The following is a 27,281-nucleotide window of genomic DNA, read 5'->3' on the forward strand; positions in this document are numbered from 1 at the left end:
CCACCAGCTCACTGCAGACACCATAAGGAAGGACCTTTGCAACTGCACTTAGCTCCCCGCTAGGAAGTCAGACGCAGGGTGGAGTTGTGCTGGGGCACACTGGCTGGTCTGAGGGGCAGGCCATTGCCCAGCCCACAGCTGGAGGGCAGTGGGGGCACTGAGTCGGCTTCATAAGGAGACCTTGTGATTGGGCTTGGGCTGCCCAGTATTCCTAGAACGTCAGCCCGCCGCAGTCTCATGGGAATGAGAAGACTTCTCTCCAGCCAGCCAGTTTCTAGAATGTGTGAGACCAGGTGTCCTGTGGGCAAGGCAGAGGAGTTCAGACCTAACTAAAAGTTAGGGGCAGAGACAGGCCTAGACCTGTAGTCCTAGCTCCCCACACTGACTCCTACAGGGCTTTGTCTCTGGCTGGTAGCCTGTCCAGGTCTGCCCTTTCCTAATCCAAACTTAGAGTGTATGGTGCCATTCTTGCTCCCTGGAGTCAGGCTGAGTTTACTCTGCCATCTTCATGGCCCCTCAGCCTGAGGCCCTTGTTTCCTTTGCGGGTGCTGGGTGCCGTTACCATAGCCCTGACCTCGACCCCTGCCAGAGTCCTCAGTCCTGCCAGTGAACTGGGGACCGTGGGCCAAGCCTTCCTGTCTCGCCCCTGCAGGAGTCTCTCTTCCCGGCCCGCGTGGTCTACGACCTCCTGTTCTTCTTCATTGTCATCATCATCGTGCTGAATCTCATCTTTGGGGTGATCATTGACACCTTCGCCGACCTGCGCAGCGAGAAGCAGAAGAAGGAGGAGATTCTCAAGACGACATGCTTCATCTGTGGTGAGGCCTGGTTCCTGCTTTTTGGAGGCCATGGCGGGCCTGAGTGACCTATAATGGGATGTCATCTGAGGGCAGTGGCAGCCTCAGTGTGGCCCTTCCTAGTGCCTGTGGCCACTGGGGAACCTTCCTGAATGACTCTTTGGTTCATCCCAGAACTAGGGAGAACACAGGCTGCCTGAGTTTGGAATAATAGATGGGAGTTGGGAGGGCCCTCAGAAACCATTCCTTCAACCTCTGGGTCTACAGAAGAGGTCCTGAAGCCCAGTGAGTGGCCTCAACCTCCTGATCTCAGTGCAGTGCTGTTCCCACCTCTGGTGTGAAGCACTAGTCCCCTTACCAGCCACCCTGGCGAAGGGGCAGGTGTCACCTGTAGGAGAAATCCCTCACCCAGCCACTCCTGCTTCCCCGAGGTACGAGTTCTGCCCTTAGCTCCCACAGTCCTTGGCTGCCGCTGCGGGCGGGCTACAGCCTCGGCAAGGCAGGATCTCTGAAGCTAAGTGGGGGGTGCTTTAAATATTATCAGTGGGCTGAATAGCCCTGAGTGGGCTGCCGGAAGTGCTCATCAGCCCTCTTAACATGAGGGGAATACGTGCACCACCACCCCCGCCACCGCAGCAATAGCCCCCTCCCACCAGGTGCCCCCCACCCCCGCCAAGGCTCTCCGAAGCGTGGCGGCTTCACTTTCGCCCTCTGCATCCTCAGGTCTGGAGAGGGACAAGTTTGATAACAAGACAGTGTCGTTTGAGGAGCACATCAAGCTCGAGCACAACATGTGGAACTATCTGTACTTCATCGTGCTGGTCCGTGTGAAGAACAAGACGGACTACACGGGCCCTGAGAGCTATGTGGCCCAGATGATCAAGGTGTGAGCAGGGGCTGTACGGTTCTGTGAGCAGCTCTCCCCAGGGGCCTAAACCATGTCATTCTGGAGTCAGCTGCTGCTGCACCAGAAGCCCTAGTGGGCAAGGTTTCTAGTCCCCAGGGCCTTGGAGAGGAGTGGCTACATCTGTCTGCATGACTGACCTCAGCGGCTTAGGGGAGGGGCACGGACAGCTGCAGACACTTGTTGAGGCCAGGAGGGGAGCAGCTGGAGCCAGCCCTCTGCTCCCAGGAGCCTTGCCAGCTGTCCACTGCTCTTCTGAGCCAGCTATGGTGTTGGGAAAAGCCCACGGCAGACCCGTAAGCCCAAAAGGGCATGTGTGGTGCCCCCAGGCCTGTGGGAGCAGGGGAGACCCTGCATGAGGCTGCTGCCCTGTGGGTTACTCGGGGGATCCTTTCCTAGCTCGGTGGGAGGAAGAGCAGCTTCCCCCAAAGTCTGGATGGCCCCAGGCTAAGGAGAAGCCTGGAAAAACTTAATATCAGACTTAGAAGGAATCAAATGTCATCTAGTCCATTTCCACAGTAATGAAGGGAGGGAAGTCAGTAAATAGTAATTAAAAAGGAGAGTTCGGTTTCTTTTAGACATATACTTTGAACTGATCTCAGGGTACAGGTGTAGCTGCTGGTCTGAGAAACTTCTAGGTGACTCCTTGCTTCCTGCTCTTCTGTCCTGGGAAATGGTGGCTTTGCCTCTCAGACAAGTCACTGCCAGCCTCCTCAGCAGAGCCTTCCTCATCCTCAATTTGCCATCTGCCTGACTCGAATCTTCCCGGGTGTGGGGCGTGCATCAGGGTGGGGCATGGGGCGAGGGAGGAAGGAAGGAAGGAAGGAGATTCAGGGCCTGAGTTCAGAGGCCTTGCCTTCCGCCTCTCATGGGGTGTTAGGAGAGTAAACAGATGGTGCTGATATCAGTGTGAGGTGGTCTAACGGAAGCTGGCCTGTCACAGAGCTGTGGCCCTTCACAAACACGAGGCTTCACTGCCAGCTCACCCTTGCCCAGGAGGACCCGGGTCAGCTCAGACTTTCCCATGACACATCCTGGCAAGGAGTCCTGTCTGGGTGTGGCAGCAACCTCCCCCACAGTACTGTGCTCCTAAATGAGGCCGTCCTTGCTGGGCCTAAGCCTGCTTACCCACCAGTGCTGTTTTTCAGAACAAGAACCTGGACTGGTTCCCCCGGATGCGGGCCATGTCCCTGGTGAGCAACGAGGGTGAGGGGGAGCAGAACGAGATCCGGCTCCTTCAGGACAAGCTCAACTCCACCATGAAGCTGGTGTCCCACCTCACTGTCCAGCTCAATGAGCTCAAGGAGCAGGTGTGTACGGTGCTGGGTGGCCCTGCCTGCCACATGTGCAGAAAGCTAGACTGGGGTCGGCAACCTCTGCCCATGTCCCTGAGACACCCTGGTACAGTTGTGTGGGGCTACCCCCTTGCTCATCTCCTTACTCCTGGCAGCTGCTAGTGAGTCCCTCAAGGGGGTCACTGGTGATGGGGGAGGTTTAAGGCTCCTTCCATTTCTCAAGCCCCTCCTTGCCCAGAGCCAGCTCCTCTCCACCTGGCAGTTACTAAATGAAGGGCGGCCCCTCTCTTAGGTGGGGTGGCTTCCCAGCTGCACATCGGGGGTTTGTGACAGGCTAATTGAGGACATGGGTGTGGGGGCTAGCATCCTCTTGGCACCCTGAGGTGCCCTGGCCTGCTGCCAGGACTGAGTGGCAGCTGGGCCTGTTGGGGGGGCGGTGCCCACAGAGAAGGGCGCCAGGTGGTCTGATGACCCGTTGGCATGTTTAACCCTAGATGACGGAGCAACGGAAACGCAGGCAACGTCTGGGCTTCGTGGATGTCCAGAACTGCATGAGCCGCTGAGGAGAGCCACCGAAGGCCACGAGGGATGCTCGTCACTGGAGAGCTAACTGGGAACAACACTGCCCGGAAGGGCTAGGTGCCCACCAGTTTCCAGCCCCCACTCTGCCAGACACCCCCAAACCAACCGACACTCTGACCAGCACTGGGGTTGGGGGCGGGTCTCAGAGCTAACAGTCCTGCCTAGAGCTCTTAAAGAGAATTTCACTGGGACTCAGTTTACCTTAATGCCTTAGATAAGTCCTGGAGACCTCTGCGTTTTAAAGCAATAACTGACATTCCTTTGTAGTCCTCCTTGTGGGTGATTAGGAATGGGGTCACCTCTTTATCTCCAAGCACTACATTCTGCTTGCTGCCTGCCTCTGGGGGAGGTGGCAGTAATGCTGTTACTAGTGATTTTAGGGCTTTGTTATTTAACTTATTCCAAGGGTGCTGTTCTCAGCCCTGCCCGCCCACCCGCCTATCTCCCTCCGTGCCTCATTTGTTGTGGAATTGTCTGTGCCCAGGCCACCCTGTCTGGCCACAGGTAGGCTGGCGACCCAAGGATAGAGGCCTTGTTCCTGGACCTGGCTCTTGCTGGGCAGTTGCAAGCCCGTGCCCATGCCCATGCCCAGGTGACATGGCTATGTGTGTTAGAGTGGCTGGTGTTTTTTTTGTTTTTGCTTGTTTCTTATTTTGGTGTAATGTTTTACAAATCCTTTGGCCTAAGGACTAACATGTTAATTGCCTTAAATAAAATAAATAGAAATCTAGTTAAAGGGATAATGTTTCCTGAATCCTCTGCCCCCTCCCCGCCAGGTGTGGGATTAATGAGGCACGTGGACAGGATGGAAATACAAACCATTCCCTACTGGCCCAGGCCTCTCCTCAGGCTCTAGAGAAATGCTGAGTGACATCCTGTCATGCAGCGATTCCTGACCAGGGGCCCTTGGATGGAACTGCATTTCAGTGAAATTGGTTTCTACTGTAATCCCATGTATTGTATTTTATGTATTTAAAAACATTCTGAGGGTAGGACACAAATAAGGTTAAGAACCCACTTCCTCCTCCTCCTCACCACTGAGGGGTGCTGTCCACCCTGCCCTGCCTCTGCTCTCGGCTCTACGCTAGACAGAAGAAAGCTCAAGTAGGGGCTGTGAACACTTACCAGTAGGAGCCCAGGCTCTGTGGAATAATAAGGTGACCCATATGCATGTCCCTAGCCATAGTGCCAACTGCAACCTGAGGACCTGCTTGGCCAGGCTTGTTTATGGCTTCACTTGGTCCCTTAGGCCAACTTGGAACATGCGTTTCTGCAAGGTCAGGGACAGGGGACAGAGCTACCTCCTCCTCCGAGTCAGTGGGACGGATGGCCAAGCAGGCTTTTCTACCTCTCTGCCCTACCTCCTCCCCGGTGCTTTCTGTTTGCAACAGGATGCCTTTTTCAATATTTACCACTATTTTTGGCTTCCTCCCAGGAGCTCCTACAACAAAAGGAGCCTGAGAATCTTGCCAGGAGATGCCAGACCCCTCCTGGTGAGGTGGGGCTCCTGCGCCCCGCGCAGGAAACACCTTGTCCAGACTCTCAGGCCCAGAGAGAGACGTTTCCTCTCCCCTGGAGACCTCCCTACCCCGGCCGAGGGCCCTGAAGACAGTTCAAACGGCATCCCTTCTCAGGCTGGAACTTTCTTTAGAAAAGGGGCTTCCTTTTGTGAAGGCCAGATGACAATCTCAAACCTTGAGGTCGGGGGGAAATCGAAGCAGTTTTATTTATGATGGCAACATACAAGACCCCACACTTATGTACGCGGGCGAAATAAGGCCTGAGCCCAGGCCTTATGCTTCTCCTCGGGACTCTTGGGGGCAAACTTCTCCTGAAGCTTCTTCCACATGCCTTTATTCATTACCTTAAACTCTTGCAAAGTGTCTGCAAAAGAGGAAAGACCAAAAAAAAAAAAAAAAAAAGAGAGAGAGAAACTGAAGTCTAAAACTTGATTACGCAGATTGGCCTCGCAGGCCTTCCTGATAAAAGCATACCTCATTTTACACACAGCGCGTTCTTGAAAAAGAGAAGTGTAAACTGATCCTTTGAAGAGCAAATCAAATAGGTAACATAAAAATAAAAACCACTGCTGATGTTTACTGAGCACTGTGTACACTGGGCCCCATGCGAAGTACACTGCATACCCACAGTGGTCTCGCTACAGTCTCCTCACCCGCAGCATCTACGCAGGGTGTGTTTCTCCTTGCCTCGCTCCACACAAGAGGGCGAAGAAAGAGCGCAAAGGAATGGCCCTGCCAGCGTCATATGCAGCCCACAGGCTTTATCTCAAAACTTGGCCTGCCCCACACAGACCTTACTATCCCCATTTTTCAGATGTGGAAACTGAGGCAGAGGGAGGTTAAGTAACTTGCTCAGGGTTGAAAAGCTAGGAGGTGGTGGAGCTGGGATTTGAACCTAGGCTGCATGGGTCCACCATATGCTGTGGAGTGGAGCAGGTATCAGCGAGGGCGACGACGGACCTGGGCTTGAATCCCTGCCCCATCATTTTCCCAATGAGTCACCTCTGGCAAGTGACTTAAGCCTCTGAGCCTCAGGTTCCTCATCTGTAAAATGGGGATAAAAATACCTCAAAAGTTGTGAGGATTAAAGGAAATAATGGAAGCAATGTATCTGGCACCTGGCCTGCACTCGAGAAACCACAGCCATCTTCACCGCTATGAAGGCAGGAGGGAGCTGGCTAGGGCCAGTGAGGCCTTTTGTTTAGAAGAACAGACGCACGCATGCGTGCACACGCATGCACACACACACACACACGCACACCGAACTAAAGCAGGACTTCTCAGCCTTGGCACTATGGACAGTCTTTGTTGTGGGGGGCTGTCTGCATTGTAGGATGCTTAGTGGCACCCTGGCCTCTACCCACTAGATGACAGTAGCACCCCTTCACCAGTTATGACAACCAAAAATGTCTCCAGACATTGTCCCATGTCCCCCGGGGGGACAAAATCCCCCTTGGTTGAGAATCACTGGTCTAAAGATTTTTCCAGGGCTAAAGTTCCATGATACCTAATTTTCTCTGTATTTTCAATTTAGATTTTCACATGTATTGTTTAGCTTTCAAAGCCTGAATTTCAGTCTGTGAAAAAACTTACAGAGAAAAAGAACACCTTTTTTGCAAAGACAAGGTAACTTCCATTGTTTATTAACAATATTATTTATCAATGGACTCTTGACTGAATTAGGATATACCCTGTACCTTGGCCAGCAGCCCAGCATCCTACCCTGGGTCTCTTCTAGCAGCCTCCCTTGTAATACACAAAACATGATGCGGGCGATCCCTGCCTGGCTTCAAGTCACGAGGTCTCCTTTAGAGCTTGCCATGACCTAAGCCTAGGGCAAGTGCACTCGTGACCGAGGCCACGACCACATCTCAGACTTGCCAGGCCCTTAAATCCTCCCACTACAAGGTACGGCAGGCCTTTTCTTGCCCTGTCAGAGGAAACATTCTGTAAGCTTGTTCCACACAGTAGTGGCAAAAATATGAGGCTTGCTGTGAAAACATTATCAGCAAATTTCCTGGAGGTGAACTCCCAGCCAGAACAAGCTGCAGCACAGGCCAGTGGTGGGGAGTCGTGCAGTTCCCACTCCTTCTCGCTGCTGGTTTCCCACCACTCACGGAGGCTGCCCTGAGGAGTAACAGAGAGAGGGCTGGAGGCTGGCCCTCTGGAGCTTATCTCCATTCTAATTTCAAGTTCAAACTTCACCCAAGCTCCCTGGGGCCCTCACAGTGGTGCCATGCATCCATGACGGTAATTACATGGGCCCAGGGGTATGGGAGTAAATTTATATATTTTAAAAAAGAATTGACAATAAGCAATTCTGCCTGACCAAAATAACTTCACCCTAGTTTTCCAGAGAGTACTGTTATAAAAATAGGTTCAGAGTCGACACACAACAGCAGGTGACACTGCCAGGCTTTGATCTGCTCAGAAGGTAAGAGTTTTCTGGAAGGCCAAATCCACAAGACTTAGTTGCTGAAGGCTGCCAGAGGAACAGGAAAGAAATTTCTAGAGCACCAGAAGGCTCCATGCCCTCCCAGAAAAGGTTAGCCTATTTCTGTATACAATATCCTTGGCAACAAAAATAGTAATTTTCCAGAACCTGCCTACTTCAACCCTGGCTCCCCCCGCCCCTTTCAGTGACAATGGAGATGGGGAAGTAAGAAGGGGATGGGTTTGGCAGAGTGTTTTCCTTTCTTGTTAATCAGGGTCTACCAACGACTCCAAAATACCTAGCTAAATCCCTATCTAACCCACAGACCGTGTCCCCTGGGTCTGATAACTTGTAGGCGGATATCCCCATACACGATTATTGAGTGCCTTTTTGTTTTAATTAAAACCCTCATTGTTTATAAAGCCCCCTTAGGACCATAAAGATAAAAATTATTTTCCTTCCATCCTGATTTGAACTACTTCCATTTGGCAAATACGTATTCCCCTGTTCCTTGCCACCCAGCCTCGAATTTATAAGCACTAAAGATGGATTTTCTTTTTTAAATAATGTCTTTGACCTTCTCCACATTCTATGGCCAAAAAGCATGAGCCCTGTGGCTTCAGAATTTCCTCTGGGCTATTCCACAAGACTTTCCATCAAAGCAAAGCTGTCTTATTAGACAATTCCCCTTCGCCGCTCAGATGCAAAGAATCTCTTGCAAACCAATCAGAAAGTGCAGCTGGGCTTTCAATACCTGAGGACAGGATGAATCTGTACTCTTCCAAGGACAGACCACTGAAGCTTGTATCTCTGGGGCGTGGGTACTGGCCACCCAGGGTGAGGGCAAGAGAGAAGGAAGAGATGATTAGTTTTGCAGCAGACTCTAAGACGTGACAATCTTTCCCACTGCAGTCCACCTGGGCTGGAGAATTGTGAGTCCAGGAATTGTGGTAAGAAGAGCAGCGCCACCTTGAGGTCAAAGACTTGGCCTCCCAAGAACCGGCACTATCTTGTTCCTTATCACTGAGAGCCCATGACTCAACTTTAATGAGTACTCCATCATCTCAGTAAATTCAGGTTCTGATTCAGGAGTTCTGGACGGGGACCGTGAATCTGCACTTTTAACCAGCACCCAGGTGATGCCCATGTGGCTGGTCTACAAACCACACTCTGAGTAGCGAGGATTTGGAACAAATCCCTTTCCCATGCAGGTTAAACGTTCAGCCTATCTGTGGAGTTACTGAGCACATTTTTCAAGCCTGGGAGAAACCTCACTAAATAGGAATTTGACAGTAACCACGTCAGGGCCTGAGGAAAAGCCCAGCTGGGCCTTCCCCAATCACTCCATCTTTATCACCTGAGTGTAGGAGAATATCAGTCCCATCAGAGTGGATGGAAAAATACAACCCCGACCTTCTGGATAACAGCTGAGTGCTTAACCACTGCACCACCAGGGCTCCTTTAAAATATGTACACAACCCAAGAGTTGTCAGTTACTTCCAGAAACACACACTAGCATATAAAATACATGGCTTTTATTCATAATTATAAATAGCTTTTATTTAAGTGGCCTAAAAGCTGCTACCAGATACCTTTGTTGGCTTGGTTGAAATTACTGGTTGTGTTTGAAAGTAACAGAACCATAATTCTTTACAAAACACTGAATAATCAGATTTTCACTTATTCTTATTGGTTGTCGGCTGGGGATATACAAGACCAGGGCCCACTCACCTTGTGTTTGTAATAGTTTGAATGGAGTCGTGCTAAGCTCTCGTACATCTGATCACAGGCCTCAGGCTCTGCAATCTGAAAAACAAAGAACCCCAAGGACGTGAGCAAAGGAGCTTGGCCCCCGCTGGCCAGAAATTCAGTGAGACATTCATCCGAGGCAGGCCCACAGCCAGCACTCCTTGGCTCTGCCCAGCTCCAGGGGAAGCAGGCTTGCCTAAGGCTCCCGCTATCAGAAAGCCCCTCTTTGGAGTAATGGCTCCGCCTCAACAGCTCTCCAACCTGGTGAAAAACTCCATCAATCAACCGGCAAACAAACATATGCCGAACACCTATGACTTATGAACCACCATGCCAGCTCCACTTGGAGACTGTAAAATAAAAATACAATATTGAAGGGCCTACCTCATACAGGTGGGCCTTGGGGAGTGCTAGAGGCAGGGTGGGCTACAATAATTCGGGGGAGGGGGTCCCCATGTGCTCAAGTGGTCAGTGCATGAAGGAAGCGAGACTAAGCTGGGCTCTAAAGGGCTCCAGGGCTTCCAGGTGAAGGGGGTCGGGGGGCCAGGCAGAGGAGGCAGGATGGTCTCTCCTCTGCTTCAGACCAGACCAGTCTGGCCAAGGGCCTGAATACAGGCAGAAAAGCCTGGGCTGGAGGAAAAGAAAGAGCTTTTTGAGTTAGATATTCAAAGTGAAATGTATTAAAGAAAGAGTCTTTTATGAAAGTTAAAAAAAAAATCTGAGCTTTCATCTATGGGAAGTGGGGAGCTGTTGAAATTTACAAGGAAAGAAAATAGTGTTTTAAGATGAAATAGGTGAACCAAGGAGAACCAAGACAGACTGCAGTACGGTTCTGCTAAAAAGAGCGAGGCCCAGACACAGAGGTGGAGGCCTTGCGAACAGAACAGGGATGGCGGTGGGGAGAAGTAGTCTGGGTGTCCCTGCTGGAAAGTCTAGGGAAGACAGGGAGCACACAGAGAAGTGGCTTTTTCTGTCATACCTTTCTTTTGAATTCCTCTCCCTCTGCCCTTGCTATTATTTATCTATAGTTCCTTATTCTGCCAAGAATTCTGAAGGCTGCCCAGAACAAAACTTTGTCTTTTATGTTTTCCCCTGAATTCAAATGATGGATTTTTCCAACTTAAATCCTTTCTCGAAGAGGGCGGAGCATAAATAAACCAGTAGTTAAACGTTTTAATAAGGCAGATCCGCTTCTGCCTGTATGTGGGTGTCAAATGAGGTCCCCACTTTACAGCAAACAAAAAAGACCATCTGTCATTTAGCTCTACTTGATCCATCCCCACATTCAGGCCACTCATCCTGAGAATGCCCAGGTAGCCACATCAGAGGAGAAAGGATTATGGGCTGAGGAGGTAGCCATTGTTCACTAAATAATAATCAAAGGCGTTATTTGAGTGGACTGGGGCTAAGACTGACTAGAAAGAGCAGATGGAAAAATGTGAGGCTGGCGGTTGAGTTCTGACTCCCAGGTGGTCAGCTCTTCCAGGGAAAGTCCAGCTGGAACCGAGTTCTGCAGCACACACTGTGGAGCAAAGCATTTGAACATTATCTTTTCAGCACGGCATGCATAGCCAAGAACTAACAAGAGAACAGAATGTATATGACACAAAGGGGAAACGAGAATAACGCTGGTACAGAGTTTGAAAGAATATTATTTAGATTATCAAAAGATAGTTGTGCATTTCATCTTTTGTTTGCTCTCTTCACACTTGTGCAGATCTGTTCACTTATAAATTTAAAAGACATTCATTGAAGAACCTCGTGCATTGCTGGTGGGAGTGTAAAATGGTGCAGCCACTATGGAAAACAATTTGGTGGTTCCTCAAAAAATTACCACATGATCCAGCAATCCCACTTGTAGGTATGAATCCAAAGACGTGAAGGCAGGGACTCAGACACTTGTACCTTGATGTTCACTGCAGCACTGTGCACAAGTGCCAAAAGGTGGAAACAAACCAAGTTGTTCATTAACAGATGAATGGATGAGTAAAATGTGTTCTATCCATACAACGGAATACAGGCAGTCCCTGGATTACGAACTAGTTCCGTTTCTAAGTCTGTCTTTAAGTCGAATTTGTACTTAAGACGGAATAGTTAGGTATGGTTCATATCTAACATCAGTTAGTCAAACGTTTATCTCAGTATATAGTATATAGTCTATCATTCTATGCATAAAAACATTAAAGAAACACTTCCAGATACATGAAAACATCTTTAACATAATAATACGGTAATAATATTTTGGTATGTGTTGCAAAGTAGCATCCATTTGTTATTATGAATCATTGTATGTATCTCGAATTTTTAATATAACAGGCTTTACCGGGGTTGGTTGTAACTATGGGTTGTATGTAAGCTGGATGTTCATAACCTGGGGACTGCCAGTATTATTCAGCCATAAAGAGAAATGAAATTCTGATACACGCTATGCCATGGATGAGCCTTGAAAACATCATGCTGACTGAAAAAAGCTGGACACAAAAGGACAAATATCGTACGATCCCACTTATATAAGGTGTCTAGAATAGACAAATTCACAGAAAGTAGAATAGAGGTTACCAGGGGCTGGAGGAGCAGGAAAGGGGAGTTATTGCTTAGTAGGTACAGAGTTTCTGTTTGGGGTGACAAAAAAGTTCTGGAAAGAGATACTAGTGATGATGCTTACACAACATTGTGAATGCACTTAATACCACTGAACAGTACATTTTAAAATGGTTAAAATGATAAATTTTATGTTATATATAGTTTACCAAAAAAAAAAAGACATTCATTGAGACCTACATGTGCTTGACCCTATTTATGAGCTGAGGACGCTAAGGAATAAGCATCTCCATGGCTGGAGACAGCACGGAGTCAAACTGCCTGGGTTCAAATCTTGATACCATCACTTATTAGCTATGGGATGTTGGGCAAATCACTTGATCCCCCATCTTTTTTTCCTATTGTTGTAAAAAATATATCTAACACAATATTTGCAAATCCAACATGTTTTACACGTACAATTCAGTGACACCAATTACATTAACTATGTTGTGCAACCATCACCGGTATCTGCTGCCAAGCATTCCGTCACCATAAAAAGATACTCAATGCTTCCTAACCACCCTCCCACTTTAAAAAACATGTTACATTTATCATTCTGTTGTTGTTAGTTGCCATTGGGTGGATATCCTTTTCTAGCTCTATCTCTATACATGTCTTTCTTCTGATCCATTTGAGGGTTAAGTTGGAGCATAATGCCCTTTCCACCCCATAATGTTTCGGTGTGTATTTCCTAAGGACACGAACATTCTCTTATGTAACCACCATTCCATGATCAAATTCAGGGCATCTAACATTGATACAATACTATTAGCTAATCCATTGTTCATACTCCAATTTTGTCAATTGTCTCAGTAATAATCTTTACAGAAAACAAGTAATTCCATCCAACATCACCCACTGCACTTAGTTGTCATGTGTCTTTAGTCTCCTTTAATCTGGGTCAGTTCCTGGGCCTTGCTTTGTCTTTCATGCATGACAGTTTTGAAGACTACTGACCGACTTAAACTTTCCTTTAAAAGAGAAGATAATTATAGTCCCTAATTCCGAGGGTGGTGTGAGGATAGAGGAGGTAATGACTGACTCCTCTGAATTTTGGTCTGATACGGCACTGATAAATGTGAGTTAGTTTTCGTTAGGATTATTATTAGTAGTAGTAATGCTGGTAGTCATGGTAGTAAACACAGGTCCAACTCTCCAGCTTATAAACTAAAAGAGAAAGGAAGCAGAACAGGTCACAACCATTCTGGTGATAAGTGCAGTGAAAGAAGTATGTCCAGGGTGCCGTGGGGCAGGTGGAGGTGGGCACCTGACCCTGCCTGGGGAGCCAGGGAAGAACTGCTGGATGGAGAGCCACCAAGAAGGAAGTGGGGGGCACTCTGGACACAAGGACCAGCTTAAGCACATGCCCAGGGAATGGTGGTGAGGACATTATCAGTGGATCAGTGTTGCTGGTGTGCACCTGACTAGACTTCCATATCTGTCCCTCACGGCTCTCTGCGATCACTGAGTACTCTGTGGTCTGCCTTTGGTAGAATACTGCCAGGCAGCAGGCAAGCAGATGTCTACCACACTGCTCTTTACCTAATGACCACTCACCTGTCACCTGGACCTTCCCCTCCCACCACTATTCCCACCATCTCTTCCTTTTCTCAGCCAAGTTCTAAGGAAAGGAGTTTATGCCACCGACTTGCCTTCCTCCAGGTGCCTCTATCCCGGGCTCCACACACTGCTGTCACCAAGATAACGCTTGGGAAAGTCTTCCGATCAAACCCACATCCTGGCCAGATCCTCGCCCTCAGAAATCTTGCCAATCAAAGTTCCCCTCTTGCGTCTCCTCCAACTTCTCTAACAGTGAGAATCTGCCACAGGTCTGCTCAGCTACCTCTTACCACAACCTCAAGTGGATGAGAAGGGTGTCATTCTTCCTTCCCATCTTTTCCTGTCTCTGACAGGGCAGCTGGGCAGAGAGGAGGGGCACAGAGGGAGGACAGGGTCACCCTTGCAGAACATTTTTGGTGTGAGTTGTCACAGGGTCCAAGTAAAAAAAACTGTGGCCCTCTGGGTTCCTTTAACCTCTTAAAATTTCCAGTGTTAAAGAGATAGTCTCTTGGATATTTTACATAATACCTGGAGCTCAATTAATAATGTAAGAGGGAACCAAACACCTATAAGTCCTAAAAATGGACTCATCTAATTTCCCATTTGAAGTCAGGAAGGTGTCTATATGAGGCTATAAAAGTAGCTTAGTAGAGGTGATGGGAGTTTGAAGTCTGCCAACTTTCTAGCCAAGTTCTTACAACCTAAGGAGACGGCGCCATGGCCAATTCTGGGTTCAAGGGGGCAGTGGTAGTCAATGGTAGAATTCTCACCTTCCATGCAGGAGACCTAATTTAGTTCAATTCTCAGGCAATGCACCTCATGAGCAGCCACCACACAATTCTCAGGCAATGCACTCCACGTGTAGCCACCACCCATCTGTCAGTGGAGGCTTGCATGTTACTATGATGCTGAATAAGTTACAGTGGAGCTTCCAGACTAAGATGGATTAGGAAGAAAGGCCTGGCGATCTACTTCCGAAAATCAGTTAATGAAACACCTCATGGATCACAACGGTCACATCCACTCAGCATTTTGTACCGTTGGGCATGAGGTCACCATGAGTTGGGGGTCAACTCGATGGCAGCTAACAACAGTCACACTCAACCCAAGCTCAGCAATTAAAACATAGTCTTGTTTACTACTTAAAAGGACACCAACAGAGATAACTTGTCTAATTCTAGAAACCTTGCCACACACCTATATCCTACACTTTATTCACAGACTCCAGCACACACATTCCTGTATTTTGAAATACACAGTTTTCCTGGTGAAATACACTGTGCATTTTTAGAAAGATTCTTATATACAAGCTTTAAATTACCCGATTTTGCATTCACACCTAATGAGATTACCGACATTTTAGGACTAATAGCAGTGCTGGGTTTAAAAAAGGCAGCAGTAGGGACACTATGAAAAATTCAGCACTGCTCCCTAAATGTGAATAAAATAGATGTTCAGCTGACAAAGTGCCCTCTATAGCTCTATTTGCACTCTTTTTTGCATTTCCCCTGCTCAGTCGTCAGTAAATTTCTCTTTACCACATTAAACTTTTACACATACAAATCTACATCAGTGCCGCAGGCATTGATTTCGATTTTCAAAATTGAATTTTGGGTGGTGACAGTAACTGGTACATCGGCCCCTATTCTAGTCACACAAAGGGACGCATAAGCACTTTTGGGAAAGGGTGTTGCAAATTGCTTTGCTAATTAAGGTAGAGCTGGATTTGGTCCAGGAGGATCAATGAGACGAGGTTTTCATGACTTGGTAATGAACTTCTGAAATGAGTTCATTCTGTTATGGGAGCCTATACTCTTCGATTGAAAATGTATTTCTTGAGCACCTACTATATAGAGAGTCCTCTGCTTGGGGCTGTGGGGGACAAAACAAAGAAGACCCAGTCCTGGAACTGGAGAAGTTGGCAATCCAGCTGAGGAGACAAGATATGCTCGCATTAACAACTAAACATGGCACAGGCAGCTTGTAATGAACTGCCAGAGTCTTGGAATGCTGGCTGCTGCAGGGGATCAAAGGCGGGAGATGGTCACCGGGCCGTGCCAACAGGGCAGGTGTGATGGGGAAGGACGACCTCTCATTGCAGTGACAGTTCGCAGAGTGCCTCCCAAGAGTGAGGGGAAGCCAGAGTCCCTGCACAGACTTCCAGAGCTGGACCTCAGGATGGGTGGGATGAGGATCCAAGGAGTGACTGGGAGAAAGAGGCATGGCAAAGGCATGGCAAAGGCATGGCAAAGGCATGGGGACAGGATGTTTCAGGCAGGCAGGGTTCTTAAGCTGAGCCCAGGGAGGGCTTCAAGGGCCTGGGAAGCCACCAAATTTTTGCAAGCTCTGTGTGACTGGACATTTTTTTTGGTAGTGATGGTGGTGATTGGGGAGTTCAGAACTTGCTCTCAACTCTCAAAGGTTAAGAACTACTTGTACTACAGTCAATTTGGGAGGCAATGAAAAGACACTCTCAGTGAAGCTGGGGCTCATGTTGCGGTAGTGAGAGGTGAGCTTGGAAACAGGCTGGGACAAAGATGAGAGGGTGCTGCAGGCCTCACAAAGCTGCCTGAGACTTGTGGCACTGGGCGGGCCGCCAAAGACCTTTGAATAAATGGTGACCCAATGAAAGTGGTCAATCATTTATCCTTCTAGGAGGGGTGCCTAGATCTTTAAAACATGCACAGGTAAATACCATCCCCTCGTTTAAACATGACCTTAAACTCATTCTCAAAACAGGGAGAGACAAAAAAAAAAAAAAAAAAGAGCTGGAGATGTTTGCATTCCCTCTTAGAGATGATTCTCCTCACAACTCCTGTTTTGCAGTGGGTTCAGTTTTTTAACTACAAAGATCTGTCAGGGGGGTTCATACTGAGATGTCTTCACCGCTGCCAGCACGTGCCAGACAGCTGGGGAGCTCCCTGTTACGTCAAGGAAAGCCAAATGCCGGGCCTCCACTGGATGATTGAGAAAACAAGATTACATAAAACCTTTGCATTCTCCTCTGAGAAGTTAGAAATATTATTTACATTACTATAAACTCAAGATAAAGTTTAAATCCTTTCAAACTGGGATAATCTTATTTAAACCCGGATACAACACAATTATAAGACCTCGCTGGTGGGGGAGCCCCCGCCAGGTAGCAGTCTCTCCAGACCCCTTCCTCAGAGCCGCGCCCATGCTAGATGAGTGGGTGCTGGTGTGCAGTTGAGATCTTTTGGAAGGCTGCTTGGGCACCTAATGAACTCATTAGAAGGATGTGCTCCTTTCCCTGTAGTTAAGTCAACAATTACAGTTGTTTGTGCCACCTTCCCCCATGCTGTGATTCTCTTTGATTAAGCTCTCAGTGCTGTGGGGAACACGTGTTCTCTTAAGGAAACTGTATTCAAAGGGGGCAAACCCATAAACATTAACTTGAAAAAACCCTACAATAGGATGTAGGGTGTGAAAGGAGTTAAGCATGTTCCTGCTTCCCACCATCTCCTCCCCCCTTGGTGGGTTCAGGGTGGAATGTGAGGACTCCCTCAAGGGCAATCTGAGGTGGAATAAATCGAGGCAGTGGTTTTTGTAATCTGTATTAGAGTCTGAATTATTAATTTGCTTTCTAGTGAATCTGGTCTTTCTGCACTGGTAACCCACCGAGGATCATCCTTCTTCCCATCCACACTGGGAGGTCATGGCTGGGGCAAGGGAAGCAGGTGGGGTAAAAACAGGGAGGTGTTTTACTCTTTGCTCAAACTGTCCATAGTCCAAAAAGATTTGAGCAGGAAACAAGGGGAAGACAGTGGCCTGATGTTTGTGGAACAAGAGGCTGTTCTGACAAGAAGAGATAATTTGGGAAGAATGGCAGCTGAAGAAAGGTCAGGCACCAGGGAGACAATGCTAGATCAGGGCCAGGATGGCTGGGCTTGCTCCAGTCTTGTCTGATTTTTCTGATTGTTTCCTTGTCTGTAAAATGGGAATAACAGCTACCTCACTTGGCTGCTCTAAGGATTAAATTACTGAGATCATGCATGTCAAAGTATGTCCATTTGGTGTTGCTGTTAAGATGCAGGAAGCCAAGAGGCTGAGGGGAGGACTGCCTATCTCTTCCAGAAAGGAACAAAAAGGCTGCACGAGCAGAAATGCACCCCCTCCTCCAGTTCCATCTTTCCAGAAACTGGCATAGCCAAGGGGGGAGCTCCACACCGATCAGCCAAAGGGTCTAGCCCCTGCTGCCTGCTGCAGTTTAGCAAGGAGCCTGCGAGACCACTTTTCTTCTTCAAGGTCTTTCTAAATGTTCAAGGGGTGTGAGTGGGAGTGACTCCAGGGGCCATCATCCTTTCCAGCAAGGGGCTGCTCTCTCCGAAAATCATCACAGATTTACTAAGCCTGGGTGTGTTCCCAGGTGACACTAGGTTGAGGTAGCTTGACAGTGGTCCTGAGTAATGTGCCTGCTGCACCATGATGCACTGGCTCCCCCTACCAGGAATGCATTCGTCAGCTGCAGCTATGACTCAAACCTGTGTGGGCCTTTGACTGATCCTGAGCCATCTCCCTAGGTGATGACAAAGGATGACAACTCCCAAAGAGAAAGCTCTCCCCTCCTTTTCTGGCTCCTGTATCATTAACAATCAAGTGGGTAAACATTGCACTTTCTCACCTCACGAAGGAAGTGGCATGCAAACAAGGATCTAGCCTCTGTCCTCTCTGCTAGTTGGGTTCACTACTTGAATTTTCTAAGGATAAATCATGTGCCTGTTGAACTATAAGCTCCCTGGTGGTTTAAGAACCAGGTTATATGCCCCTTCTGTAGTTCCTGCAACTCCCCAAACACGTAAGCCCTCAAATTCATTCTCACCACTCAAGACACAGAAATATTTCCATCTAGTTCTGCTACATCTGCAACTACATTCAAATGATTTCTATCTCATGAGCCATAGCCAATCATTCATCTCTCATTCAGATATTTACTGAGTGTCTTCTATGAGCTACTCTAGACACTGGAGGAAGAAAGATAAAAATGGCATCATCTCTACTCTCAAGAAGGTCACACTAAAGATTTGTAGGGAGTACAGCCCTAGAAGGTCAACAGAGTTTGCAGAGTTGGAACTGGGTATGATGTTTGCCTTCAAGATCCTTACACTTTGGGCCACCGTAACAGGCATGAGGGCCCCCGAGAGTAATGCGACACCACCCATACAGAGGCCCTGGGCCAGACACTCCATACACTCCTGCCACCCAATCAGCAATACTGTTACAATGATGCCATCAGGCATGTTCTTGCTCCATTGGGGCTGGTTTGGGCTCTGTGTTGGGCTAAGCTGCAAAAGAACATATTTCTACTTTGACAGGTCCTGGCCAAGTTTCCCAAAAGTCATTTCTTCAGAGTGCGTGTATGTATCTTACTTCATATCTCTGACCTCTTGCCTGAGCCCCAGGCTCAAATATTCCACTGCGTACCTGACATTTCCACTTGGAAGTCTACTCGACGTCTAAAGTTTAATATGTTTAACACCAAACTCAAGATGGTCTTCCCAGACCCCCACCTGTTCCTCATCTAGTCTTTCCAATCTCAGTAAATAGCACCACCTTCCACCAGCTGCTCAGGACAAAAAAAAAAAAAAAAAAAATCTAGATGTTATCCTTGGTTTCTCTCTTACCCTTTTCCCCACATTCAATATGCTGGCAAATCCTATTGACTTGACCTTCAAATTACAATCTGATTCCAGCCACTTCCACCTCCTATGCTGCCACTTTCATCCAAGAACCACCATCTCTTGCCTGGCTTGCCATAGTAGTCTTTTCTCCAGCCTCCTCTCTTCCTGCCTCCTGTAATTCATACACTACGTACAACCAAAAACCAGCTGTCCTCAAACAGATTCCAACTCATAGTGACCCCATGTGTAGCAGAGTAGATTTGTGCTCCACAGGGTTTCAATTGCTGATTTTTTGGAGGTAAACCACCAGACCTTTCTTCTAAGGCATCTCTGGGTGGACTTGAACGGCCAACCTTTCGGTTAGCAGTCAAATGCATTAACCATTTGCACCACTCAGGACTCCCATACAAGCAAAACCCGCTGCCATCAAGTCAATTCCAACTCATAGCAACCTAAAAGAATAGAACTGCCCCGTAGGGTTTCTAAGGAGTAGATAGTGGATTGGAACTGCCAACCTTTTGGTTAGTAGCCGTAGCTCTTAACCACTGCACCACCAGAGCTCCACACAACCAACGTGATTTAAATAAGGTCCTATCAGTATCTTGACTAAACGTCCCCAATGGCTTCTCACCACCGTTCTGATAAAATCCAACTCCTACACATGGCCTATATGGCTCTACTGGGCCTCGCTCCTGCCCTTCTGCCTCAACTCTTTTCATCAGACTCCACCTCACTCACTACCCTCCACCACTCTCACTTTCTCTAACATGCCAATCTGCTTCCTGCCTCAGGACCTTTGCATTACCTGCTCCCTCTGCCTGGAATGCCCTTCTGGTCAAGTGTAGCTCATCTGCTTTCCTTCGGTCTCACCTACGCGTTACCTCCACAAAAAGGCCTCATTTGACTACCATAACTGTTACTCCTTTATCACGGTACTCTATTTTATATCCATCATAAGACTTATCTGGACTGTCTTATATGTATGTCTATGTGTTTAATGTGTCCTTAACTAGAATGTAAACTTCATGAGGGAGGGCCTCATCTAATTTATAGTTGTCTTCCCAGCATCCAGTACAGTTCCTGGCATATGGTAGGTGGTGCGCTAAATGAATAAATTTCAGAGATACAGCACTACTTGTTACACACGGGGGAATCAATCTAGAACCTAAATCTGCTGCATGGGCTTACATTAGGGGCCCAGGAAGAACTCAAGCCCTGCAGGGGCTCTTGGGGTTCACCTCCATCAATACGCCACAGTCGAGGTGAATGGCACCATGTCATGGGAGCAACAAACCTGCGACTGTCACCACCCTAAGATTGGTACTGTGGTTCTCAACTCTGGCTGCACCTTGAATCGCCTGGGGCGCTTTTAAAAATACCAAAGCCAAGGCCCTACCTCCAGCGATTCTGATTCAATATGGAGGGGTAGGTGGATCCGGGGCACCTAGAGTTTAAAAAACCTTCCTCGGTGATTCCAGGGCGCAGCCAAGCGAGTGCACTGAGCGCCCCCGCAGCTCTCCAGCTCGGCGAGGAAGGGTCTGCGTGAACATGTGGCCCAGGCAGGAAGGCGCGCGCAAGTGCAGCCCCGCGGTCGGGCCGCGCGTTGGCCCCGCCCCTGCCTCGTCCTTTCCGTGCCTCCCCTCTCCCCAACCGCCACAGTCCGGTCACCTGCGTGTTCTCTCCCTCCCGAAAGGCCTGTGCTACCCGCTGCCGCAGGTAAGCACCCAAGTCCCGGCCCCGTTTGGTCTCGTCCACGGGCCATTCCTCACAGAGCTTAAGAAAACGCCGGTAGCGGTTGCCCGCCATTTTGGGCCCCGCTTGTCACCGCCCCCGAGGGAGGAGTTGGCGCGGACGCAGCGCTTGCGCATTAATAGTCGCAACCTTTCCGGAGGAGGTGGGACGGAAAGGAGGAGTGAGGGGGTGTGTTTTCAAAGCGCCCGCCGCTCTCCGGTTAGGGGCGCTGCTCCCTTGTCTCTGCAAGCCTAGTTAATTTAGTCTTCGTCTTCCTGGAACAGGCCCATCTCCCAGGGGCGAGTCAGACGTGGAGCCCCCCAGGGACAGCTTTGCTTCTCTTTTTCAATGACTGCACAAGCTCGAGACTTAAAATCCCTCCTCTGAGATCTCTGCTAATTTGCATAAGTGAATATATTTGCATGTAAATACGGGTTGTTATTCGATGGAGAGGTGTTTGAACTTAATGAAGTAGCATGCACACCTTGCTGGAGCCCTCATTTCCCATTCTTTATTCTAGCCCCTGTTCCTGTCACTATCACTATCACTTGGCACTCCGCCACAATTCATTCTTTACAGCTCCTCAGCTCTTGTTCCTCTCTCCCCAGCCCTTGTTCCTCTCTCCCCAGCCCCCATCTTTTATCCCTTCTTAGCCTCTTGTGCCCCCCCCCCCACTTTTCCCCTTGTTTTCTAGTGTGAGCAATGTCAGCTGGATTGACTCAGCTTGGAAAAACTTGTTTTTACCAAACCTCTTATACATCTCCAGCTGCATCATGATGCAGAATATCCTCATTTTTCTTTTCAAAAGCTTGCCCCACCTTCCAAGTTTTCCTCAAGAAAGCCTCCGTATCCCCCCCACTTTGTGTCTTCTCTTCCCTGCATTCAGCCAGTGCCATCTCCGTGCTTTGCTTCCACCTACCTCTTCCTTCTTGCTGCACTTACTTTGTAAAGGGGAATCCCAGGAGACTCCTGACTTCAAGGAGTTGACTGTGGAGTTGGGGAGTGACTGCATAACAGAAACACAAAGTTCAAAGTGATAAGGGCTTTAATTGACATATTAGAGAATGCTAGGTAGTTTAGAGAAAGAAAGGAGTAGGAGGAGAAAGATCAGGGAGGGCTTCCTGGAGGATGTGGCATTTGGGCTGGATGGATGGTTAGAATTTGGATGTGTGAAATGGAGGGACACAGAGCTCAAGAGCCAGGCCTGGGGCAGGAAGGGGAGCTAGAGGAAGAGGGAGGCGTTTAATCTGAGCAAAGATCAACAGTGATTTTAGCAGGGTGCAGCAACAAACAGCTCTGAAGGCTTAAAAGTAAAGACTTAGTGAATGAGACCCTCTGGGGACCCAGGGTGTTTGATGCCTACCCTGAGGCATAGGGAAAGTGCAGGAGGAGTAGAAAATGCACTCAAGGGCAGGGCACCCCCGGAAAGCTTCCCTGGTGAACCCCACCCCTTTCCCAGCCCAGTAATACCACCCTGCTCCATTCTCTGCAACAGCTGTGTTTATAGCCACATGGTTCTGATGGCTGCCCTGAGGCCCAAAGGGCAAGGGTTGTATCTGTTTACGATCAAGCTCCAGGTGCCTAGGGCTGTGCTGGGTGCCCTGAGGCCTTGTAATTCTGCCTGAGGCCCCACCATGACTGGGGCTTTAAGAGCACTGCGCTGACAGGCAGCATCCTGGGAGGCCAAGACTGAAGTTCCTCTGTTTTCAGCAAGAGGAAGAGTGACTTCAAGTGGCAGCAAATGGTTTTCACTCCACCTGAGGCACAAGTGCTATGGGAAGTTGAGAAGAACAACTGGATGCCAGGGGAAACCCAAACAAATGCCTTCTTCTAAGGCTCCCAGTCTGCTTTCCCCCATCTGGAGACCTGTTTGGCACAGTGGTTAAGTATCGAGATCTTGGAGTCAGACAGACCTGGACTGGAATCTGGACTTGCTTATTCATTCATTCATTCATCCAGGACCGTCTGTATAATTTGTAGGGGCCTAGTGCAAAATAAGAGCCCTGATGGCCCAGTGGTTAAGAGCTTGACTGCTAACCAAAAGGTTGGCAGTTTGAATCCACCAGCCACTCCTTGGAAACCCTGTGGGGAGGTTCTTCTCTGTCCTGTAGGGTCTCTATGAGCTGCAATCAACTGGATGGCAATGGGCTTAGTTTTGGTTTGGTTAGTACAAAATGAAAATGTGAGGGCTTGTTTAAAAAGTATTAAGAATTTCAGGATGGCAACAGCACAGCATTAAACCAAGCGTGGGATCCTTGTGCTTTCAGGGCCCTGTGCAACTGTCCAGGTCATACATGCATGAAGGCAGCCCTGAGCTCCTTCATGTGGTAGAATGGGGATGAGAGAGATGAGGGACCTGCTCCCCTGAATTTTACCTTTAAGTTGGGGGAGACAGTCAACAATCAAGCAAACATATAATAATGATAGTCATTGATACTATTTATTGAATGCCTACCCTGTGCCAGGCACCATTCTAAGTGCTTTATTTGTTTTATTTAATAAGTGAACAAGATAATTTCAGATGTGATAAGTTCCAGGGAGAGATCAAGACAGGGTGCGAAGTCCACAGTGATTGGGTTAGGTAGGGTAGGGTGTGAATGGTCTGGGTGACCATCTCTGAGGATCTGGTGTTTTACAGAGGTCTGAGTCATCCCAGGGGACAGCCACATGAAGGTGGCAAGAGCGGCTTTCAGACAGATGGACAGTAAAGGCAAAGGCCTTCAGAACAGCCGACCTTGGGTGGGTTATTTAACTGCTCTGAGCTTTGGTTTCTTCATCTTAAAATGGGAATTACAATGATAAATGAAGACTTACTGAGTATATACTATGTTATAGGTGCTGTCTAGTTGATTTTTGATTCATAGTGACCCCATGTGACAGAGTAGAACTGCCCCATAGACTTTTCTAGGCTGTAATCTTGACTAGAGCAGATTGCCAGGTCTTTCTCCCAAGGAGCCACTGGGTGGGTTTGAGCTGCTAACCTTTCTGTTAGCAGCTGAGTGCATAACCATTGCGCCACCAGAGCATGTGCCAGGCACTAAATGCCTTACACATATTGACTCATTTAGTCCTCACAGTGCCTCTCAGAGATAAGTGCCAATATTATCCCCATTTTACAGAAGTAGAAACTGAGGCTCAGAGAGTATAAGGACTTGCCCAAGCTGACCAGCTAGTAAGTGGCAAAGCTGGGACTTGAAGCCAGGCTGAATGGCTCCTGAGCCCTTACTCTTCACCACTCCATCAGGAAGCCTCTCTTCAGGCCTGGGCACAGCATTGTCCCTGGAAATCACATGGTGTATTTATATGTGCTTTATAGGGTGGCTATGAGTTGGAACTGACTTAATGACAATGAGTTTGAGTTATATAGTGCTTGGCCAGTGCTGGCACAGAGTAGACCAGCAAATGGTAGTGGCTCTTAGTTATTGTTTTCCGAGGGGCTCCAGGGCCCTCTCAGGCCTTGTTTTATTTCAGCCTCTTTCCCGTCCCCCTGTGCCTATGGGTGGTTTGAGCCAGAGTCTGGGCTCACTGACTTGTCAATCACCCAGTGCCATTCTGGGCACATTAGTAGGCACTGCTTGGAATGTGGCTTGATGGTGCCAGCCCCTCAAGGAGTTGATGACCATTATAACACCCACCTGCCGGCTGTCACTCATTCCAAACAGAGGGCTGCCTCCTCTGGCTCATTGAAACCACCCCCCACCCCCAGGGCCGCACCTCTGAGTTGTTTGGAATGGGTATTTGGGCTTTATGGAGCCCTGATCGCTTTTTATAGAAACGAGGCACCATCAAGGGGAGGAGTGGGGAGGGAGGGAGCTCCGCTTCAGTTTTTCACATTATAATGATACAAGTAATCGAGACACCAAATTGCACATTTAAATCGCTTGAAAGTAAAAATATCGTTTTGTAATGCTGGTGTTAATAATATAAACATTAAAAAGGAATTAAATACTTAGCTGCATTGTGGGGCCCAATTGCCTGATTTTTCCTCTTTCAACTTATTCAGCTGTAGGAAATGATTGGCTGCAATACTCAGATAGGTTTCCCTAGAAAGTGGGTCTGGACTTGTGTTAGAGTACTTAGCCATTGAATGCCCACATGTAAAGGTAGCCGGAAGGGTCATGCTGGCAGTAGATTGCTGCCTTATTCTGGAGATGAGCATTTTTTTCCCTTTCTTTCAAGACAGCTGGTGTTTGAGGTGTGCTGGGATGGGCCTCAGCTGGGCCCAAACATGCAGCCTAATGCGTTCAGAGCTCCTCAGTTCTGTTGAGACATCTTGTCATATGCCCAGGTGTCTGCTTCCCTCCCTTCACTCTGCTCTCAGGTCAAATGTCACCTCAGGGAAGTGTCACTCTGTCCCCTTTTGCCTCAGAGCACTGGTCCTATTTGACAGCAGAGCCTGGTGCACAGGAGTCTTCCAATGAATATTTGTCAAATAAATGAGTCTGAAGAGAACAACATTAGAATATAAACCCAAGTTTCCTTGCTCACCTGTCACCACCCCCCCCCCTGCTGCCCCTTTAAGATAGTCATCTTTGGAGGACTGAGGGAGAAAGGCTAAGGATAAATCAGGCCGGTAGATTTCCAGATTTTGTTCTTGGATTAGCTCTCAAGCTTCCTGTCCCATTTCAGGGAAGCTTCATGGCAGAAGAGAGCATGTCTGAGAGATGTGTAATAAAAAGGACCTGAACCTGGCTCTCGCCAAGCCCAGTATTGTCCCAGGGCGGCTGCTTCTCCTCCCTCCCTGCCCTCTAGTTCTTGGCACCCACGCTTTCATTTTGGTTCTTTCCCTCATCTTCTGCTTTATGTTTTTGGCCATTGAGGATGCGGATTTAAATCAAACGTCTGAAGTTTAGATCATTTTGAAGAGCCGCTGATGAGTGGTCTTGCCTTGCCATTTGTTTTCTGATACTGCTTCCTGCACTTTTCTGCGTGGTCTAAGAGCCTCTGTGCAGCTGGGAAGAGTGATGGGGCTGCCAGGGTGCTGCCCAGAGGCCCAGGGCTTCCTGATGACACTGCATTATGGAAAAGCTGTAATAACATTCCACTCTTTAGCCACCTCTTTAATCACAGAGGGGACACCAGAGGGACGGCGTGAGGGCGGATGACTGTCTCTCAGTTGCCCTTGCTCCTGGCGGGGAGGTCACGGGCAGGTTGCTCTACTGATGTGGTGATCCACGTCTGCTCTTCCATATCACCTTTCTAAAGGACCAAGTCACAGTCCCTTTGAGAAGGAGGAGGAAACTGAGGGAGAGTGAGATGCTAACCCAGGGTCCTAGCACACTAGTGGTACGTGAGGACACAGCTAGGGAAGAATCTGGATCAGAACCCACAGCCCTGGCACTGCCAGGCCCGGCTATCCCCTCCCACTCTCTACTTATTCTTTATGCTTCTATTTCCCCCTCCTTAAGTCAGATATCATCTTGACCTAGGTTTATGCAGAAGGGGAGCTGGCTGAGGTTGGCTGAGTTCTCATTAAACCCATTTCCTCTTCCTAGGCACACAGTTAAACTATATCTCAGTCCCCTAGCATCTGGGTAGGGCCACATGACTAATTCTAGTCCATGGACTGTGGTGTCCCTTCTCCATGCTGTCTAGCTCTTACTCATCAGCAGGACCTTGTAGCTGTGTGTTGAAGAGGGTAGTGTCATGACAGAAGGAGCCTATTTCCCTGGATGACTGTGTGGAGCAGAAGCTCTCTGTTGCCCACATTGGATGGTAATGTGTTAGGCTTCTGAGAATTGGGCATTGTTAGAGCAGTTAGCCTACCCTGACTAAACCTGTGTGTTTGTTAGTTTAAATAAAGAGAGAGCTACCCAATCCAGGGAAGGGAGGCCAGCCAAGAGCCCCTTACAGTGGTGCAGGCAATAGGGAGCAGCAGAGATGGAAGGTCAGAAGTTCTTTCTAGTTCTCAGGTTCTGGAATTTCTTCATTTCTATCTTCTCTCTCTCTCTGCTCCCCTATACATCAACCCCCTGCAGCCAACAAAGACCACTTGCTGTTCCCTGAAAAGAGTACTTGATTCTCCATTTCCATGCTTGTCTATCCTTTCTTAGAACATCTGCCCCTTCTTTATCACCTGTCAGACTCGACTCACCTTCAAGATATAGCTCAAATACTACCTCCATTATCACCCTGTGTGGCAGTGCTACCCTCGCTGCTTCTGCACCCCTGGGTAGCACTCTGCACAGGTGAGCACATGGCCCTCATCACCTAGTAAAGCACCCATTATATTTTCATATGGGGGTCTTAACTCTCTTGATAAATTATAAGGTTCTTAAGGATAACATTGCTATCTTGACACTTCCGTTGTTTCCTATACAGGCCCTAGCCCTGTGCCGTATGTACCAGGTACTTGGTAAATATTTGTTGGCTGGATGGATAGATGGATGGAAGGAGAGAAAAAAGGAAGAAAAGGAAGGAAGGAAGGACAGATTAATGAAATCACAAACAAATGAATGAGCTACTCGGCCAGATTTTCAAGTGTCTT

The 27,281-nt window shown here is 48.3% G+C and overlaps 2 protein-coding genes across 2 annotated transcripts in view; one reads left to right on the top strand and one right to left on the bottom strand.

Annotated features, from left to right (window-relative positions):
• The window catches only part of ITPR3 (inositol 1,4,5-trisphosphate receptor type 3), an 80,930-nt gene extending 76,888 nt beyond the window's left edge, over positions 1 to 4,042 (top strand). Inside the window, exons 55-58 of the mRNA XM_004389818.2 lie at positions 653 to 818; positions 1,521 to 1,681; positions 2,850 to 3,011; positions 3,491 to 4,042. Coding sequence (XP_004389875.1) covers positions 653 to 818; positions 1,521 to 1,681; positions 2,850 to 3,011; positions 3,491 to 3,559 — 558 coding nt within the window. The 3' untranslated portion in view covers positions 3,560 to 4,042. The remainder of the gene's footprint in view (positions 1 to 652; positions 819 to 1,520; positions 1,682 to 2,849; positions 3,012 to 3,490) is intronic.
• A 1,241-nt stretch (positions 4,043 to 5,283) lies between these two features.
• Positions 5,284 to 20,910, bottom strand: LOC101354640 (ubiquinol-cytochrome-c reductase complex assembly factor 2). The gene is made up of 4 exons (XM_004389819.1): positions 20,732 to 20,910; positions 9,264 to 9,338; positions 8,287 to 8,356; positions 5,284 to 5,462 (listed from the first exon to the last, which is right to left on the bottom strand). The coding sequence occupies exons 1-4, from the start codon at positions 20,867 to 20,869 to the stop codon at positions 5,335 to 5,337; spliced, it is 411 nt and encodes a 136-aa protein (XP_004389876.1). The 5' UTR covers positions 20,870 to 20,910; the 3' UTR covers positions 5,284 to 5,334.
• Between the last annotated feature and the right edge of the window lie 6,371 nt (positions 20,911 to 27,281).

This window comes from Trichechus manatus, unplaced genomic scaffold (genome assembly GCF_000243295.1).
Source record: "Trichechus manatus latirostris isolate Lorelei unplaced genomic scaffold, TriManLat1.0 scaffold00261, whole genome shotgun sequence".
Classification (NCBI taxonomy): Eukaryota; Metazoa; Chordata; class Mammalia; order Sirenia; family Trichechidae; genus Trichechus; species Trichechus manatus.